Source organism: Hippoglossus stenolepis, chromosome 15, assembly GCF_022539355.2.
Source record: "Hippoglossus stenolepis isolate QCI-W04-F060 chromosome 15, HSTE1.2, whole genome shotgun sequence".
Lineage (NCBI taxonomy): Eukaryota > Metazoa > Chordata > Actinopteri > Pleuronectiformes > Pleuronectidae > Hippoglossus > Hippoglossus stenolepis.
In genome coordinates, this window is record NC_061497.1 from 10534978 (window position 1) to 10547775 (window position 12798).

At 43.0% G+C, this 12798-nt stretch overlaps 2 protein-coding genes across 2 annotated transcripts in view; one reads left to right on the forward strand and one right to left on the reverse strand.

Annotated features, from left to right (window-relative positions):
• The window catches only part of stk36 (serine/threonine kinase 36 (fused homolog, Drosophila)), a 72984-nt gene extending 66473 nt beyond the window's left edge, over positions 1–6511 (forward strand). The window contains 18 exon segments of the mRNA XM_047343479.1: positions 26–275; positions 886–979; positions 1102–1289; positions 1376–1557; positions 1646–1751; positions 1900–2031; positions 2123–2299; positions 2390–2481; positions 2593–2656; positions 2766–2876; positions 3590–3664; positions 3777–3894; positions 3998–4124; positions 4216–4399; positions 4607–5146; positions 5148–5257; positions 5259–5472; positions 5798–6511. Coding sequence (XP_047199435.1) covers positions 26–275; positions 886–979; positions 1102–1289; positions 1376–1557; positions 1646–1751; positions 1900–2031; positions 2123–2299; positions 2390–2481; positions 2593–2656; positions 2766–2876; positions 3590–3664; positions 3777–3894; positions 3998–4124; positions 4216–4399; positions 4607–5146; positions 5148–5257; positions 5259–5472; positions 5798–5872 — 2839 coding nt within the window. The 3' untranslated portion in view covers positions 5873–6511.
• A 188-nt stretch (positions 6512–6699) lies between these two features.
• Positions 6700–11357, reverse strand: atf5a (activating transcription factor 5a). The gene is made up of 4 exons (XM_035177678.2): positions 11095–11357; positions 9995–10249; positions 8498–9683; positions 6700–8410 (listed from the first exon to the last, which is right to left on the reverse strand). Exons 2-4 carry the CDS (start codon positions 10134–10136, stop codon positions 8224–8226), a joined length of 1515 nt encoding a protein of 504 aa, XP_035033569.1. The 5' UTR covers positions 10137–10249; positions 11095–11357; the 3' UTR covers positions 6700–8223.
• Between the last annotated feature and the right edge of the window lie 1441 nt (positions 11358–12798).

The following is a 12798-nucleotide window of genomic DNA, read 5'->3' on the forward strand; positions in this document are numbered from 1 at the left end:
AATATGTGTTGCAATCTTCCTGTAGGTTTGCCAGGTTCATGAGCACCTCCACCTTGGTGCTGACTTCTATCAAGGGAACGCCGCTGTACATGTCTCCTGAGCTGGTGGATGAGAAGCCATATGACCACACGTCTGACCTCTGGTCTTTAGGCTGCATCCTCTACGAGCTCCACACAGGCACACCACCGTTCTACAGCAACTCCCTCTTCCACCTGGTGCAACTTATCGTGAGAGATCAAGTAAAATGGCCAGACACGATGAGCGAGCCCTGCACGGTAGAGTAACGCTACATTTTAACAATGTTGTATCATGTATGGATCCAATCCAACAGCTTCACTGTACGAGTATGTGATTTCCAAAAGGGCCAGCTGATTTAACAACGTAAACATAAAGTCTTATCAGTCCTCTTTACAGCGAGGCGACTCAGACATGTTCTCAAGGACAGGATGTCCCCATAGTAGTCAGATATAAGCTGTTTTTAGACATAAACTCTGGAGAACGTCAGCACAACAGGGTCGAGACTTCTACGGTTATTCATCATGTGTTAGACATGTCCACTTACTTGCTGTGAATCCTCCAGCTGTGTCCTGCTGTATTCTAACATGGGTTAATTCAGACATTATTCAGAGTTTTTACAAGAGGGCTGGTCAGAGAAACTCTGGAGAAGGTCTGGAGCATTTGACTGGGACATTAGTCTTCTCACATACAGCCCCTGCGGATAATGTCAGGAGATTATTTGAAATTCAGAGCATGTCTGAAAGCGACTATACTGAGAACATGACCCCAGTATCTTCAGTTATAGACCTGCTAAAGGGGGACTTCATTTATTTTTTTATTTTTTTGTTGGGACAGAATAAATTGACTTATCTAATATTTTCCTTGCAGAGTTTTCTGAAAGGTTTGTTGACCAAAGACCCTGAGAAGCGGTTGACATGGCCAGATCTCCTGCACCATCCCTTTGTCGCTGACTGTGTTCTAGGTGATGCTTTAAGATTTTAAGAGATTGTGAAATAAACAATTTCCAAGAATGCATCATTCTAATCTACCGTTTTCAGCTAATTCTGATGTCTGTTGTATCCCCATTTTGATGTGTTGGTACAGTGCTGGCAGAAACAAATGTTTTCAGCCCTCTGACCATCTCACCCAGCCCTGACATGATGGCGCTTAAACTTCAGCAAGTGGCAGCGAAGACTGTACCGACTTCTGGACGTAATAGATTACTGCGAAATGACTTGGAGCAGAGGGACAACAGTGGCCGAGAGAAACCAGTAGATTGTGCTAAAGCTGAAGTGAGAAGCCAGTTCATTTTCCTTCATTGAATTAGTCCCATTGAAATCCATGGAGGAGCTATAAACTGTTCTGTGTACATTACTAGGTTAAAAAGCATGGACTGGGAAATAAAAGGGTCGACTCCGCAAAAGCAACAAAACTCCGCAGAGCCACGCCCCACCCCAGTGATGGTTCTGTAACCCCAGGTGATTCTGTCAGAGCTAAATCCGAAGCTGCCAATCAAGTCCTCAACCCAAAGACTCAAGCCTGCGTGAGATCAAAACCCAGGTATTAATGGAAGTTAGGAATAAAGATACAATATATAACCAGAGCAGGCTTAAGTGTGTGTTCACCGCTATGGGTATTACCTCTGCAGGGGTCAGATCAGCATAGACTACGAAAAGGAATTTCTGTCTGTGAAGGTCGGCCCACGACTGCTGAGTAGACGCAATGACAACAAACAGACCAGTCATAACCAGCAGGTCAGTGCTGGTATTTTATTTTTTTTGGTGATATAAAGACATTTCATTTTTAGTGTCTTGTTCCATTATATATGTATACATTCTCTTGCACTAGCAAATGTGCCCTTGTAATAAATAAAGTGTTTGCTGTCTTGTCTCGCCCTTTCAGAATGTTGACAGTGTGGAGTACTGGGAAAAACTGGCCCAAGAATCAGATCAGAGCAAACAGCAGGGAGAGCAGTTTAACTACAACACCATTATACCTCAACTTAGAGCCAAGATTCTGTTTTTTAAAATTCAGGTAATTAGGTAAAATTTTCAATTGTGCATAAATCAACACTTCCTCAGCGAGGATTTTAAATTTAATCTCTTCTTTATTATTGTTTGATTAGTTAACAGGTGGCGCTGTTGAAGAAGCATGGCAGATTCTCCAACCGCTGAAGGTCTTGCGCAACCTGCTTCAGACCCCTGACCTTAAGAAGTCCAACTACATTGGCCAGGAACTGGGACTACCCCATGTCCTCTTGGACGTTGTCCACGTTACTGTAGAAAACTCAGACTACGTCCCGGTTGGTTACATATCACTTACTCATTAATGCATTGTCAGGCATCAGTCAACAATAGATCTGACCTTTCTGGTATGTGTCTTTCCTGCTCAGCGACCGTGGAGTGTGTCAGCACTTGGAGAAATTATCGCAGTCGTCATGATCTACTGGGATAAACATCCCGACTCGATAGAAGAAGATCACAGGTTTGTTTTGGTCTTCACTGAAGCTGATTCCTTTCATGTGTTGAATACTGTGTGTATCATACATCACAGTCCTTCATCTAATGCAGCTCATCAACTGTTCTCTTACTCTAGACTGGAAGAGTTCACCAAGCCCTTTCTCGCAATTCTTAGTCAACCAGATTTCTTTCCTTTGTCAGTAAGTACCCACTCAAGTTAGTCCAAAGGAGCTGTCAACCATGTTCACATATCATTTACAATGACTCTGGCCAGTTGTCTGATATACTGTAACTGCTTCTCTTTTTTAGCCTTTGGCTGCGTCTGTTTTGTGTCTGTTTACACAACATAACGTCGATGTCAAAGCTGATGTGAACAGTCTAACCTCCCTGCTGCAAAACCTGCTTTCGGACTCATGTGAGGTCAGTGTTGGGATGTAGCAAAGTACATTCAGTACATTTTCATGTTTCTGTACTTGGGTAGATTTGATTTCAGGGACTGTTTTAATCCACCACATATATCAGCAGGCATCTGTACTCAACTGCATTTTCACAATATGATGTGTTACATGTTCATATTGTTTTATATACTTTTTAAGAGTAATAAATAGCATGAGGGGATTTGTTGCACTGATCCAGTCAAAGAAGACAATTAGACCCCGCCTCCAGCAGCAGCATCACTGGTGAAGTAGAAACAACTGAAATGGATGTAGAAGAGACCAGTGGCTGCTTAGATTTCACCATTAATTAATTTGAGTGTTTTCAGCAGTATCAGCAGCAACATTTTGTATTAATATGTCAGAGTCTCTATTATTCTTGTATTAAACAAAATATGCACTAGACAGAGTTAATGATGTAGTAGAATTAGCGGATAGGCCACACTGGGGAAGTATATTTAAAAGCAAGAAGCACTAGAAGCACTTTTACTCAAGTAAAAAAGTAATGTGGTAGTGTTACTTTTACTTGAGTCCATATTGGTCTAACTTGTAAAATGTTTTACTTCCTCCAACACTGTATGAGGTACTGAATCAGTGATGATTAATTTACTCTGCAGTATACTTTTATCAGTTTTTGATGTAAAGTTTAAAGTGATCCTCCTCTGTTTGAAGTGCTTCACTCTCCTCTTGTCTCGTCAGCCGCTGCTTCCTCTTCCCTCCGGCTGGGGGCTTTGTGATGGTCTGCTGTCTCTACTCCTACACACACTCTCTGAGGTCAGACAATACCTGTAATGTAATTTTAAAAAATGTACGTGATGAATCCCAGAAGAAGACCTTTAATATTTTCCTGTGTTTTCCTTTTGATGTTTCTTTTTTTTTTTAACAGCATGAAAAGGGCTCTGGATCTTCAAGTTTAGATCCAGTTGTGTTTCTGGATTTGTGGAAAAAAATTGGAACTTCACTAGCAAAGACAACAGCAGTCACAGACTTCTGTTCGGCAAATGGTAAATATATTCTTCATATGAGGTCCAGCCTATTAGAACCACAGACTGTACATTAAGATGGTTACATACATAATGCATTTTTGTTGTTTTCTCTTTCCCTCAGGGCTGGTTTCCTTTCTGTCTACTGCTTTCTTCCTCTTCACCGAGGATCCACACTCGTGCATCCCTCTGTTTTCTGAGAGTGGATCGAAATGCGTATACACTCTTGGTCGGCTGCTGGGCACTGACTGGTAACTTAGTTAATCTACTGTTTCATGTAAATGTTCGAGCGGCACAGCCTCTCCACTCGGAGCTAACAGTAACCCTTTTCATGCCCTACAGTCTTCATCTGTTTGCTGAAGATTGCAGTCCCAGGAGATTGGAAGTGGATCTGAGTCGCCACAGCATGACCACGTTGAGCTGCCACTTGCTGTGTTTTCCATTTGCCCTGGACCTGCCTTCGCACACTACGTCCACCATACTCCAGCTGTATGACAGTTGTGGTATTGTCGAAAGCCTCGCGCAGGTTCGAGCCTTCCCATTCCTCTAATAAAGACCTAGCTGACAAACTGATTCTCTGATGCAACACAGCACAACTCTTGCTCACATCAGACACACACTACTGTACATCTAAATGCCTCTGTACTTTTGTGAGAGGATTGTCTTGTTTGTTGTCGGCTGTTTGATGTGACAACTTGTCAGGATGTTTATTTATTTTTTCATGCTTTGGCAGGTTATTCAAACTCTTCCTCCTCGGCTGTTGGAGCTGCCTCTCTCCCTGCTGAGCCGTTTGCTCCTGTGTGACCCCGAGCGCTCCGTCCCCCGCCTCAGACAGGCCGCCTGTGGTCTGTTCTCACCACCCAGGGGCCGACAGCTCACTGCCTCCAAACACCAGACTCTGCTAACCAGAACTGCCAGCTCTCTGCTCTTTGACTTGTTGCAGCAGGATGAGCTGTGGGACTCTGCAGTGGAGCTCTTAACTCTGTTGTCTCAAGTAGCCCGTTGTTCCGCTCGGCCTGCCAGCCTTCAGCTACACCTGGACGCCTCGGTGCTGCACCAGGCGCTGGCTCACCCTCATGACGGCGTCAGGGCCACCACCTGCATACTTTTGGGCAATCTGGATCCGTTCGGGCCTCATACCCTGCCGCCTGACATTTTCAAAAGCCTGATAGGCTGTCTTGATGATTCCTGCTTGCCTGTGCAGCGAACGGCTTGCAGGACTGTGGGCAACTGGTTGGGATATATTGCAGCAAGGCCAGGGTTTAAAATGGACATGGACAACAAGGTGGAGCAACGAGAAGAAACAAAACAAACACAACTATTCAGACAGTGAGCCGGCAGGAGATCTGGAAACGGACGATGATGAGGGGGGAGGTTGGGCGTCAGTGTCTCATCACTGACACTGACGCCCTCACACGACTCCACTGTTGCGCGGCCCTGGGAAACCTGCTAAATGTTGACAACGCTGTGTCCTTGTTGTTAAAGAAAGACGTGTCCAGTTTACTTCTGAGAGCTTCATGCACGGATTCCCATAATGCAGTGAGGCGAGCTGCCATAGCAACCCTGTGCCTTTACAGCGAGCAGGACGCAATCCGTCAGGTAATGAAAGGGACGGGTGACAGCAGAGTATAGACAGTAACGTTGAGTCTCTTTCTGGTTTGAAAATTTGGCTAGAAAGGAGTTTTTTATGTAATTGTCATATGTTTTATTACAGAAAGTAAGACACATGAGCTTTTAGAGTATATTTAGTTTTTACGTACGAAATTTCACACTGAGATATTTCTGTATTAGAAAAATGTCCGTACTTCGTTGCATCTTCTTCCTCGAGTTATTGAAATATCTTTTTTCAATCTCTCACACTTCTGTGTACGTGTGTGAGCACTTTAAATTCCAAAAGTGACTTTTCTCTCGTGTTTATTTGAAGGTCCTGCTGTCCCTCGACGCCAGTGAGAAACAACTATCAGCAGCTCATTGGACAGTGAGTCCGCTTCATGAGTGATGGCAGGTGGTAAAAAACACTCTCACTTCTTACTTTACAGCAGCCTGTGACTTCCTCCCGTCTCAGAATGATGTGGAAGAGGATGACATGATCATTTCTTATGTTTTGTCATTTTTCTTTAGTGCGTCTTATCTTATTTTAAAAATATATATAGTTTTGAATTAAAATGATGCAAATAAAAACTAAACTTGTGTGCTTTGTTTAACTGTAATCTGAAGTTAATTTGCATGACAACAGTGGGTCCAATTCCATAAATGGAAGTGTTGCACAGAAATGATGGTAGATTTTCTGTTTAATTAGAGAGGAATATTTCTGAATTTCACTTGAACATAAAACATTCAAGGTGCCATGTTGACTGACAGATTTAAAGGTCTGTCCTTTATTTGTTTCCCCTAGCAATAAACAGGTTTCAAGATTAAAAAATGACTTGATTTTAACTGTCAGGGAAACTGCGCTTAAAACACCACTATTAATCTTTCAGGAGGTCGGATGTTGAATCAGTGAAGTCCATCTGAAGTTCTCATTTTGCAGCATGGGCTAAAAAAATCTGTTTTAGTGAAGATGGATTAAATGTGTTGGCTCCTCTCGGTGAGTGTGTGGGATTTGTCCGGGACCAGGCCTGCGAGCTCGGGTCAGACAGGAGAGGGAGTCCGTCGGGCTCCAGAGGTCTGAACTTTAACCAAAAAATATTTATAAAATCTTTAAAAATAAAACTTTGAATTCTCATTGTGGTGGCACCTCATTATTTTCGAACTGAGTGTTATCGGGGGCAATAATCTTTTTTTTTTTTGCTCTGAGGAAAAAAGGCAGAATAAAACACAACGGACTGAGTTTGACATTTTATTTTGAAATGGAGAAAAGTTGATGACACACAAAGTAAATATGGATAAATAATTAAATTAAATAAGATTACAAACCCCTATAATGTGCTTTTAGATTTGCTGTCATCAGGCTACACGTGTATTTGGTTTTCACATTCACAGTTGATAGTACACCGCAGGGCGGGGAGGAGGAACAACAGTGTGACACCAGTTTTTGTCAAAAACTAAACAAACAATATAAATAAAAATAAAAATGATTTTTTTTTTTTTTAGAATAAAGCGAGAAAAGAGCTGGAAAATAATTTAGACAGAATCCTTTCACACCAAAGCCAACACTGCAAAAGCTTTGACAAACAGTCTAATTTTCTTTCGGTTTCTACAAAGAAAAGGCTGAAACACTCCCTGATTATACAAAAGTCATTACAAATTAGTGCATATCAGCCAGAGGCCTAGAAAACTTATTGCCTTAACAAGCAGTTTAGAGAAACTCATTTCTGAAACCCTACATTTTCTATTCCAGAGCGAAAAACATGCAGAATGAGATTGTTAGTTACTACCACTACTTACAATATTTGTACATATGGAAAACCCTTTCTTTCCACTGGGAAAACCTGTAAACCTGTCAAATCTTTCCCATGTAAAATGAAGAACAGAGGAGCTATTTTACAAGTCTGTAATCTCCAAATGTCTACTGCTATTTCTAAGGATGTAGGATAACAGGCTGCATATCCTGAGCTGCAAGACAGATTGTACAATTTGCAATGTGCCAGAGAAAAAATATCACAAATTACCACAAAACGATAAAGAATGACAAGCTCAAAACATACAAATCCCATCAAGGAAATAATATTTAGGGCTGCATTGGATCTAAAGTAAATAAAATTGTGCACAAAAAAGTAACAATAATAAAATACATTTTTGACAATAGGTTATTTTCCTCATCAGTATGTCACTGGATCCTTCAGTCAATACATTTATAATTTCTAAATGATCACATTTGAAATGTCGTCCGCTGTTCAAAGGTGGATTTGAAATTATTCTAGAAAAATATTCTGTCTGAAAGATGTCTTCAAAATAAAACGATGCAGTTGACGCAACATATTCGACTACTTCTGCTACTGAAAAGGGCGACACAGTAACTGCAATTCAAAGTTTAAAGTAGGAAAAAAAATACAAATTAAGCTCTATCGCTGACATCAATTCCAATTTAAGGCTATCAAAAATATTAAACCTGCATAATAAATTACAGTAATTATTCAGAAATAATTTGTAGATTCATTCAGTGCGAGACCTATTCAAAATGATTGTCGTTTTTAAGCATTGCAATGCCACAGTGCAGGCTTGAGTGATTGGAGTGCGAAAGCAGTGGAAGCATTGGACAGTGTTAATTTAAAATGTAAAAATAAAGATCACATTAGCGAAGCATGCAGTTACCCCTCTCACCGTGGAAAAACAACATTAGAAACATTCAAAAAAGCTCCACATTTTCCCTGTTACTCCCTCTTTAAACGGACTTGCTCGAGCTCGGTGTTACGCTGTCGTGTCCTGCTTCAGCCTTTGGCTACGGGCTTTGTAAACTTCGATCAGCAGATCTTTAACGTACTGGATTTCACGTTCTACGGACTCTGCCTTGTCCCGGAGCTCCCGGTTCCTCCCTTCGAGGCCGTGCAGCTGTTCCTCCAAAATATCGAGCTCCGCCCTCTTTCGCTGGCGATACCTGCGTTCAGGAGAAGAAAGATTAAATGGAGATTTTTATGTTCATGTATTTTTTATGTTTGAATTTCAAATAGAAACTATAACTCACCTGTGAGCGGCAGTTTTGTTCTGATCTCTCTTCTTCTGTTTGCGTTCCCCGCCTTCACCCGGGGTGAGGTCCTCGTCGAATTCTTCTTCACAGTGGTCTTCCTTTAGCCTACATGCTTGTCTGTGCCCTGACGACTCCAAGTCCAGACTCTCCCTGGCCATTAAAAGACACTCTGGGGCCTGATCCTCAAGGAAATTACAGTGTAGATCATGTTGCCTTAACTGCAGACTCTCTGATTTGAGCTGTTCGTTGACACTGCCTAAGAAGCTAGGATAGGCCTCGGGCTGCGGTGGTGGAAGATAACAGCCTTCGTTGCTCTCAGTTTTCCAACAGCCAGTAGCTTTTGTCACCTCTACGCTGCTCTTGATACTGTTCAGCACGTCGTGGCTACCAGACACTCCACTGACCTCCCTCATGCTATACATCAACAAATCCTCTTTCTTGTGTGGGACATCAAGGGATCCACCGAAGCCAAAACCTCCACCAACAACTTTCCCACCACCGATAACATCTTGACTGAAACAGCAGTTTTTGTCCTCTTTGGCTAGAGCAGCACATCGTCTGACTTCAACTGCACTACCCAGGCAATAGTTCTTTCCTAATAGCTGCTCGTCTTCTCCACAGCAATAATTACCTGACAGGTTCACCGCTGAGTTACCTGAGTTGCTTCCTTTGGAACTCAACAAACTGTTATCATAACCTTCACCGAACCTCACACCATCAGGGACTCTTTTCCTACTACACCCACTGGGGCGACTGCAGCTGTACGGGGCGTGTCTTGGAATTTTGGATCGCCCAATGGGCCCGCCACAGATACTCAGAAGGTCCAGTTCTCCCGTTGCCAGGGTGACAAGAAGTGGGCTGGTGTCCGATTGGTTGGATGCCGAGTATGATGCGTATGGCAGCTGACTGTACGGCTGAGGACCCGCCGGCAGAGGAACCCTGTCGCATTTCCCTAGCCTCGGCCCCTTTTCGGGCACTGGCTCGGACAGGAAGTAGTCCTCTAGCTGGGCGAGTTCCTCCTGCAGCAGGGAGGTCATGACCTCCAAGTCAGAGGGCACCTGGATATCATTCTGAAGGGGTGAGGGGGGAAGGGAGGCATTGGTGGAGGAGGGAGGGGAAGGGGGGTTTGGGAGGTATGAGGAGAAATCCACTTCTTCCGTCATCCAGTCAGTGAGACCATCACCTATTGAGGAAGGTAAAAAATTGTAGTCGTTAAAAGCTGTCGGGTGGAGAAAAATGTTACGGCAAAAAAAGTGTTTGTAAAAAATATAAAATAAATATCAGTCATCCAACAGCGCACGTCGCAGTTTCCTAATCCCTAATCGACTAATAGTTCATGCAAAGAAGATCTTTCTGAATAAAGTTAGAAACTATCGGTCGCGTATATTAGACAAAGCTAGTTTTTACCTACTGTTCGAGAAGGACGTATGTGCTGCAGTGCCGAGCCCACCTGAAATGGGAAAAATATAAAAAAGCGTACTCACTGCAACTCACCAATTAAGTGCTGACTCTCCTCTGACACCTCCCCCCTGCACCCCTGTGATTGGCTGTGGTTAGCCTGTGGGTGAGAGAGAGCGAGGGGGTCTGCCGGGCAGACACGAAGAGCCTTCCAAACAGGAGCTGATGTTGCCATCATTCTGTCTGCTGGTGCCGCGATTCAGGCCAAGTCCAAGTCCGAGCATGTGCTGAGAGCAAGCGGGGTCTGACAGATGGGCCACAGAGAGCAGGGCTGGGTGAGCATAATGAAACCTAGAGGACAAACGGAGACAGCGTTCAGAGACAAAGAACAGATCCAACTTGTTCAGTCGACTTGATGGAATCAGGAAAATCACTCCTGGCGGTGTCGCTGACTTCCTCCACATGATTCAGCCTGTTGTGATGAAAAATGAAGACATCATGTAGTAGGATGATGGTCTTTGGAGCAATCCTAAATATACACATTTATAGATGGAATCGATGATTTCAAATAAAATTGAAATAATGAATTAAAATAAAAACAGTCCGAAATAGCAGTGAGTGATCCAGATGTGAGAGCTGTGACCTCTGGGACTTTGAACATCCCCAAAGGAAAATGCACTCAAAGCACGTGGGACCTGGTGACGCTGTCAGGGGCCCAACTGTTGATGAGAGGCTCCAGACTCTCAGCAGATATACAGCACATCCCTCTAAGTGAGGCACACCCTGATCCTTAAATCGGATCAATGCAGATCCGCCGCTTCCAATTACATGTTCCTTTTTAATCAATTACACCGGTTTGATCACTTAAGCTCTTTAAAAAAAGGTCAATAAAGCGATTTCTATGAGAGGGGACAGAAAACTGAAAGTGACAGAAACGTGACGCCATCGTCATCATCCAGCATAACATCACTTCTAACACAACTCTCTTACAAGAAGACGTTAGAAGAGACTTTGACCCTAAAACACACTGTTAACAAAGTAAACAACACTGGAAGGAACCACAACAAATAACAAGAAACTATTCAGACGAATTCCATGACTTGAAACAGAGGTAACTGTAGAGAAACCAGCCAAATAACAAACTCCTCCACACACACACACACACAGAGACACAACAAACTACAACGACGACTTACTCCATTCTTGCGGGGAAACGTGGAGAGCTCTTGGGGGTGCGTTGCTGAAGCAAAGCACGGTTTATTCTCGGGTCCTAAAGCTTCACGAATTCAAAAAGCCATTGCTGTCGCTGTTGCCGTAGTTTTTTTGTTTCTCAGCTCGGAGAATATCCGGGGAAACGGCGAGTTGTTGCTTTGTTGTGTTCGAGCAGTAAACTGAGGAGCAGCTTCATAGTGGGGAAGCATCACTTCACTCACACCTAGCAACCGACTGCGTCACGGGGACAACACCAGATCCCTCCGCCCACTCCCCGCTGAAGGACGTCCCACCACCTGCTCGCTCGCTCGCTGCTGCTCCGCCACAAAAGTTAGAGAGCTGCCTCCTCGTGTTAGTTTCTAAAGTAAACCCGTCACTTTAATGACCCGTCTTACAAGCGAGGGGTCATTCATTCAATCATTCGTTCAAATGTTGACACAACACGGCGATTTCTGTCCACTCTGCTCCTGCTGGATAAAAGGAAACATCAGAGGCATTCAATAGAAATTAAGCAAATGTGACATGAATTACAAAATTATGCTATAGCGGAAGTAGATTATTGCGCAGAGTCTCGAACTATAGTTTGGTGAAATATTATGGATTTAATGATATCTTCTGATATCAATTCATCAATTGAACAGTTCGATTTCAAAGTGGAAAGTGTAAACAAGACACGTTGCGAGTCTATCAAATAGAAGTGTATCCGTGGTAATCTGAAATGTAATCAGATTACTGTAACGTTACACTTTGTAATCGTTTTCTCTTGTGGTCCCCTGTTGCCAAGGGAGACGGCATGGAGGGCAGATGCGTTTCTTACAGAGCAGACTCACACCCTGAAACTAACGTCCACAACCTGCACACACAGTTTGGATTTACGTGCAAACGACCCTCCAACACAAACCAGTAGAATTCAGATGTCGTTCTTTATAATAAGGAGGCATGGTGTTGTTTTGGAAGGGGACTATTTGATTCACAGCACTTTGTTGTTCAGCTCTGTTGCATCTCCGTTGCATCAGTGGTCCACGCTCAGAGCCGATTGGCTGCGCGTGCTGAGGCTTCCTTGCTGCCATTGGTTGGATTCTGGTAGATGTGAATTGTGATTGGTGGACGCTCGGGAAGGCAGGCAGAGCATCACTGTGTTTTTTTTCTCCTGCAGTGCAGAGTGTGCACATGTTTGAGGTAAACAAACCGGGCGTGGAGCTCAGTGCTGCGGTTCTTTAGAATATAACAGAGCTTGTTTCTTTTGTGGCCATTAAGTATTTTAAAATAAAAGTCTCTGGTTATACAGTAGAGCAGGTAAATGGGTGTAAATGATATTAATTATGATCTCACTTGTGATTTGCATTTGTGTGTTGATTGAAAATATGCTGTCATCATAGACATATAGTCCAGTCTGGCAATTACTTTATGAGGCTATAATTATGTCTAAATTGTATTTAATAATTTTTTTTGCCATATTCACTCGGTAGTTGTCAGCTCGTAACTTCACCGAGACTTTGTTTGATAAAATGACAGTGAGTCTATGCACAATTGAAGTTAAATTATTCGCTCGATGTTGTCGACTCTTTTTTTTTTCCATTGCTAAGTTAGTGAGACACATTCATTTATTGGTAAAGACTGTCAATAACAGTTATGTGAGGAATAAAGCTTTGTTTTTCTCCTTCAGCTGAGTGAATGTGCTGCTCTCC

What these genes read in the sequence shown, in the direction of transcription:
- atf5a (XM_035177678.2), bottom strand. Translation starts at nt 10,136, where the DNA reads ATGATGGCAACATCAGCTCCTGTTTGGAAGGCTCTTCGTGTCTGCCCG. An exon ending in GGAGAGTCAGCACTTAATTG is followed by an intron (nt 9,684 to 9,994) that starts GTGAGTTGCAGT and finishes CTTCCTCAATAG; the next exon opens with GTGATGGTCTCACTGACTGG. An exon ending in AACAAAACTGCCGCTCACAG is followed by an intron (nt 8,411 to 8,497) that starts GTGAGTTATAGT and finishes TCCTGAACGCAG; the next exon opens with GTATCGCCAGCGAAAGAGGG.